The sequence below is a fragment of the Penaeus vannamei genome, chromosome 23 (genome assembly GCF_042767895.1).
Source record: "Penaeus vannamei isolate JL-2024 chromosome 23, ASM4276789v1, whole genome shotgun sequence".
Taxonomy (NCBI): Eukaryota; Metazoa; Arthropoda; class Malacostraca; order Decapoda; family Penaeidae; genus Penaeus; species Penaeus vannamei.
In genome coordinates, this window is record NC_091571.1 from 28884885 (window position 1) to 28892384 (window position 7500).

A 7500-nucleotide genomic window follows, 5' to 3' on the forward strand; every position below is an offset into this window, starting at 1 on the left:
GCTCCACAGGATGTCACATGACGACTGACTTGTGAGAGCCCAGAAAGAGTTTCTAAAGCAACAAACCCTTCCCCAGATGCATTTTCTGCCAGTTGGTGATAAGCTGCTGCTAAAGAATGCCAAGGTGCTGCTGCTGAATTCAAGGCATCCATCAACTGCCAAGAGAGTAAATGTAAATTATTCATATGGGGTAATAATCTTTTAGATTGCTGGATTAACTTATAATACAGAACAAAGGGTAGTGCATATTTCAGTCCGATCTGTGTCAGGTAAAAACTTGGCTTATAACAGTAACCTGAAACCACTACACTATTCTTCTTACATTAAAATACTTTGGTTATACTAGGAAAATCCCCAACTTTCCATTAATCTCCAGTCCTATTCATCATGCTCATGGCTTATTACAATAAGTCTGCAAAGTCCTATTCACCATAATTATGGAAGACCAGCCAAAAAAGGACAGGATTTTTTCCTGAATTATTTTTTTGCTATGAATGAGATATGTGTAGAAATCATTAATACTCTTTGGTACTGTTTGACAAGTTTCCTTCAGCCAAACCCAAGATTTCACCACCCTATACCCTCATTCCCCTTATAGACCCTCAACTTCTTATTGATTCATTCTTCTTGTGAATGAAATGTAGAAAGTGTGTTGTAATTCTGGTGCTGAATGGCAGGTTTCATCTAGGCATACTACATCTTTTCTTCCTTTCACATTCCTTCTCCACACACCATACAATTACATATCAGAATTACCTCCTGGTATGTCAATGTATTTTTACTATTTTTACACTGTGATTCACAAAGACATCTAAATACATATCTAACTGCTACTGACATATTCATGAACAATCTATCTCCAAACATGAGGGGAAACTGTGATAATTTTTCCACTTTGCATTCTACTGAGACTCATTGTATGAGATATAGTAAACATACATTTTCTGGTACATAAAATTGAGCACTTCAAATGCCAGCAACCATTTTCTCTGTTATTTCTCGAAAAATCATGTCTTTTTCCAGCTAGATAAGTCAGATAAGCTGAGGGTTTGCAATTTTGGGTGATTACAGCCATTTCATATCTAAGTCTCTCCTAAGCACTAACTAATGAACATTTTCATCACATATTACATGAATGCATACGTCTCTTAGACTATGCTTTAAATACCATGAGTTGCCTGAATTTAGGATACAGGTTACACATTCTATGAAAGAAGTTATAATAACAAAAGTGAGCCAAATGGCAATACAGCAATCACCAACTGGAAAGACAATAATTCTTGTCAGTCAAGAAAAACAGACCATTTCTACTCAAAGATGACAGAAATCTAATATTCAATCTGTATTAAATTTAGCTAATAAATAAGAAAAAAAGTTAGAAAAAAGTTAAATAGTGAGAGAAAACAAACAGATTTCATGGAAATGATTTAGATGATAAAGAACACAAGCAAGAGTTTCCAAGTAGGGAGATATGCGTATGCTCAAGCCATAAGATAGATGATCCACACTCATTCAACCATAAGAGGTGAATAAATGATAAATTCATACACTCAAATTTAATACAATGGAATAGTTTTTAAAATTTGGATTTACTGAGATTATGCTCAACTGTAGGAATCGGCACAATTATCTCTTGTCCATCCATGAGGGGATAATGGAACTGCTCAAGTAATATACCAGGGTATAATATTAACAGTGAAACTATCTGGACTGTTTAAACCTGGGGGATTCATAATTCCCAAATTTGACACCCAGCATCAGTAATACTGCATGACACATGCATTTTTTAGATGGGGCACAATAAAGTTAATACAAATTTATACATATACAAAAACATAATACTGTGTATGTAAATAGAGAAGGTATAGAACTTACCTTTTGTTTTACTTCCGAGAGCTGTTCATACAATTTCACTCTAGTACTGTAGGTGCATAAAAATTTGGCAAATGAAGTGCAAAATTCTTGGATCATGCTGTCAAATGAATCTACAAGACTTCTGGCACTAGAACCTGTAGCCTTATCCCTTCCATTTTGAACTGGAATACTGAGATTACTGGCTGATAACTCTGAAATGAAATTTTAAATAATAATAATAATTGTATTGTTTATCTTTCCTATCCCTGTAACTAAGATATATTCTGCAGTCAGTATTCTCTATTGTATGTAGTGAAGTAATGGTAAACCTTACCAAATGCAAAAACAAATTACTCGAGTACAAACATAGGCTTCATTATTCCCCAAAAAACATTTTTTGTTGGTATGCATTGGATATAAAGTTATTAGGAAGCAATATAATGTATGAAAAGAAATATTTTGCCCTCCTAGTACCACCTGAATATGCTAAAGAAAAAATTATATACATTTATTTGATCCAGTGAGATATCAATTTATCTTTTATTTCATCATCTCCTTCAGGATTATAGGTTCAGTAATTCCTTCTCAATTATTTGCAAATCATAAGGGAACATTCTTGATACCTTTACTGAAAAGGTTTGCAAAGAGAATATAAAATACCAAGCATTTCTTACAATCAACCTACTTTTGTCGTGAAGTGGATGATGAATTGGCTTTTCTTCTTTGCTTGGTGGAACATCATGTATGCTTGAGGTGTTAGCAACAGCTGCATTTTTTAGTTTCTCCTGGAGAACTACAACCTGCTCTTTCAGTGCTCTCAGTTCAGATTCCTTTTGCTGTGCTACAACCTCCTGTCGCACTCGTTCACTTTCTAACTGATCAACAACTTCCTGTAGGGAGATAATCAGTCATCACTTTGGGAAAACTTACTCTTCGTATATAATCAAATACAGAAAAAGGTTGGGAAAACAATATTTTTCTCTTGAGTCTGTAGATTTCTATAAAATGTATCTCTAAAACCATTCTATAAGACAAAAGAGAATATAAAGCATAGAATCTTACATTTGCAGACTTCTCTCGATGCTGAAGCATATCTTTATTCTTCTGTATTTCCCTCTCAGAAGCTTCCAACTGTGATTCAAGGTCAGCCACCCTTTTACGATAATGAGCCTCAATGTCTGCAAGTTCTGACTGCAATCTTGCATTTTCCTGTATCTTCAGCTGTGATGGTAACAAAATGTTATTGGCATAAATGTTCTAATCATAATATTAGGTGGTCCTCCTTAATCCACTGCTGCTGGGTAACTGTACTGTCAACTATAGTCTTCTTTTGTGAATTTTCTTTGTACATGTACTTTGCCACCAAGGACCGATTAGTATGCTTACATAAATCTCACCTGATTTCCCCTTCCCTTGAGTCTTCTGTTTTATTTTCTAATGTTACTAATATCAACATTATTATCTTCATCATTGGCATTAGGAATACTGTGATGTTAATAATGATAATAGCAATGAAAAACAACATAAGATTTATTCTGAAAATCAAGGGAAATGGTAAAAGGTGAGATAGGTAAGACTAGTAATTGACTCCTTGGTATTTAAGCACTTGTGGAGCCACCTATGTGTTAAAGACAATCAAAGAAAGACACACACACACACATGCACACGTGCACACGGGCCGACACACACACACACACACACACAGACACACAGACACACACACACAGACACACACACACACAGAGACACACACACACAGAGACTGAGACACACACACACACACACACACACCCACACACACACACACACACACACACACACATACATACACACACATACATACACACACATACATAGACACACACACACACACACACACACACACACACACACACACACACACACACACACACACACACACACACACACACACACACACACACACACACACACGTAATATTTTGTGATGCAGGTATATTAAGGATGAGTTACAACTGCTTTGATTTTTTGGAAGCTTATCTATATAAACAATAGTACTAACTCTTACCTGCAATTCTTCAGTAAAAACATCCTGCTCACTTGGAGTGCTTTCAGTTACACTGTCAGATTTTCCTCTTCCTCTTTTGTTTTTTGACTACACAGAGAAAAGAATAATCAGTAAAATAAAAAAAGTATCAATATACTTCTCAATTTCCTGCCCATATGGGTCAGATTTTGTATGACTTACATCTCACGTTATTCTTTCAACAATAATGGTAATGATAAAGACAGCAATAGCTATGACATCAATAATTATTTTCCTGTCCCTAGAGGTTTGAAGTGAAGGTTATAGTGATCAGGCACAATAGCTAAATAAGATATATTAACTAATGTGTCAACTGTTTCTTCCCCTCAGTGCCTTCTACTCTGCCCTCAGTGGCTTGGTTGAAGGAAATGGGAAAGGTTTTCCTTATATCCTGATTTTCCACATGCCAATCCTATGTTTGAGACTCACAGTTGCTGTTTCCTTATGAGCATTCCCTGGGCTTCCACTGATCCATGGACCTCACTGGCTGAGGAAATGGTATGGAAGAGCACACATCTACAAACTTCTGATGTAGTTGTCTATGGGGTTTGGGGCAGTTTTGTCTACATTGTTTAATGCTGTAGTTATCATGTTCTGTGTACACTATGAAAAATATTTATTCTGGGCCAGGTCTTTACTCTATTTCTGTATTTTCATTCCACTCCCTTCTTTTCCACTTTACATCAATGACCCTGAGAGGCCAGGAAATTAAGTATTTGACCTATAGAAATCGCCATGACTCTATTCAATTCAATAGGTCTGGAGTGTCATTTCCTATCCCTGCCCATGAGCTTTAATGGATACTTTTGCTTTCAGGTTCTACATTCTAGTAGCTTGTATCTCATGACAGCAGAACTGACAGGAGGAGGATAAATGAATGAGGATTTGCCAAGGTCGTTTTTTGTCTAATTTTTGTCTTCTGTTTTTAGATGTACCTTGGTTCTACAAATTCAACTTCGATACATCTAATTAGGCTATTATACCTGATTGCTATAACCCTTGCATCAATATCTACCATTTGCCTCATGTGACAGACCTGTCAAATACAGTTGCATAACTACCATTCCTTCACTGGATGCTTCAAAACATCTCACATCTTTAAGGGGTTAAGAAGCTATAAATCTTACCAAATATTTTAAGAAAGTTTGAGTGACTACATCGCTAATATAAGCATCTTACCTGTATTTCATCCAGATCTTCTTGAAGAAGCATCAGCCTTTTTGTAAGCTGTTGATTCCTAAAGGTCAAGGAGTCATTTTCTTGTTCTGCTTTTCGTAGCTGCTGATCACGCGACTTTAATAATTCCTGAAAAAGTATAATAACAACACATAATGATAACACTATACTGAGTAATTACTTTTTATTAACAACTTTTCATCCATACAGTTTGATGTAACAGACTGTGAGTGAAAACCTTTACTTTACTTAAGGTAAGTAAAATAAACAAGTACCACATCAGACTTGAAAATATGAAAAAAGAGCCAAGTGTTTAAATTTTCATCAACTGTTTCTCCAAAAGATTTTCTTCTAACTGAAACTTACAAATTAAGAGTGATCAAATTCTAATATGCATACCACACACCTGGAGGAACAAGTCATGAGAAGGCTCAATGCAACAATGGACAGTCTGAGATATTACTGTTTTGGAATGTGAAGCATATCTTAAACATATAAATATATGCAACAAGGAAGTTATATTTAAATACATACTGATAATTGTTGTGTTTTTCCTTGTTCATCTACAACACCTTTCTTCAGGACCTGGTTTTGGGCACGCAGCTGAAAATTAAACATAATTATGAATATATAAAATGCAACCACATTCTTCCTACTACAAAATAGAAGCAAATTTTGGTATTACCTATATAAGCTAACCAGCATATAGAACCCTATAAGAAACATCAATACATGCTGATCAACATTCTATTCATCGCCTTCAATAAAATTAAAATATGTACAATGGATATAATGATTTCTGAAGGTTAACATCATTTACACTTATCAACTTCCTAGTCTTAATCCAACTGGATTCCTGAACACCTATATTTAAGCATTCTTCACTCTTGCAAATCTGTTTTCATCAATACCTTGACCTAGGGTAACTTACCAGAATAAACAAGAACCAACTTTTTTTCATTATATTTATTGACTGCACTTTCAAATCAGCAATACATTTTAATGTATGACTGCATTATTTCACTAACCCATTGGTACCAGGTAATTGGACTGCCCACTGTAGTTTTGCTTTGTGAATTTTGTTTAAACACAGATGGCTCCATAAATTCTTTGTCACCAAGTAGTCAATTAGTGGACCCTATCTGACCTCAATCCCTATTCTTAGATTTTTTTCTCTAATGCTTTTAACATCATTACTGTTATTATCAATCCCACTGGGATCATTATAATGTTATCAATGCTACTACAAATAAGAAGAAAATATTTCCAAAAATCAAGGAATAGGAAAAACAGGTACGATCACATAGAACAAAAATGAACTCATTGGTGATTTTAAGGAGCCATCTATGCTTAAGCAAAATTAATAATCAAAAATCATAGTGGACATGGCATATATTTTTGCCATCCCAGATGCATGGTCAAACCATTCAATTATTTGTATCATGTCAGAGAGAAAAGGGTAAGGAGGGGAAGAATTATACCACAAAGGTAACATGATGTGTATGTTATTTCAACTAGACTAATAATACAAAAATAACATGATATAATTAAAGCACTAACCTAAGGAAATATATTTGTATGCCTTAATGGTCTACAAAAACTTTCACATACATTTAGCATTATAAGAAAAAATCATATAGGGAAAGTTTTATATCAAACTTTAATTCAAAAAGGAAACTAAAATGTACATCAACTAAACAATCAACCTTTATCTTTACCTACTTTATCTAATCATACACAAACAATACCAATACCATCTATCATAACAGCCAATAAAGTCTACTATCAAAGTCTACATAAGAATTATATATATTACCATAATCACTGTAATTTCCTTAAAATGGCATGATTCTGATATTTTTTTAATCATTCTAAGAAAATGAGATAATATTTGATACTCACAAAATAAATTATAACCAGTCATTTAATTTTGGGGTGAAGGTAATTAGACTGGAAAAGGCTTATTTCACAGATACCCTTTCCTAAATGAATTATTCCACATCTATCCATGACCTTGACACAGGTATGTATTCTAGCAATCAAACAGATATATCAATGCACATCTATGAATATGCCATGCAACTCCCTAATGATGATATAATTGGTCAGTATCCACTTGATTCTCATGTATTCTCTGGATTCTGCATTGATACCACTTTCCCTAAACATTACCTGTGATTCCTCAAACCTTGCAAATCATCACAGATTGTAGTAAAGCTACAATCTGGCTTATTTATAATAAAACTATGATTCAGGAAAGCTATCATTAATTCCATTGCATCATGCCAAAAGATGAACAAGGTATGAAATGATTCTGTCAAAATTGTTTTGGTGACTGAATGTTTAGGGGTAAAACCACTTATATCTTTACAAATAGAATATATAATTATGAAGAAGAAGAATCA

At 34.3% G+C, this 7500-nt stretch overlaps 1 protein-coding gene across 1 annotated transcript in view; it reads right to left on the reverse strand.

Moving 5' to 3' along the window:
* LOC113804685 (protein phosphatase 1 regulatory subunit 21) overlaps positions 1-7500 on the reverse strand; it is a 17720-nt gene that overhangs the window by 8980 nt on the left and 1240 nt on the right. Inside the window, exons 2-8 of the mRNA XM_027355559.2 lie at positions 5630-5698; positions 5099-5224; positions 3902-3988; positions 2917-3075; positions 2540-2744; positions 1876-2066; positions 1-155 (exon numbers count right to left, since the gene is read on the reverse strand). The exon at positions 1-155 is cut by the window's left edge and continues 36 nt beyond it. Of these exons, the coding sequence (XP_027211360.2) occupies positions 1-155; positions 1876-2066; positions 2540-2744; positions 2917-3075; positions 3902-3988; positions 5099-5224; positions 5630-5698 (992 nt within the window). The remainder of the gene's footprint in view (positions 156-1875; positions 2067-2539; positions 2745-2916; positions 3076-3901; positions 3989-5098; positions 5225-5629; positions 5699-7500) is intronic.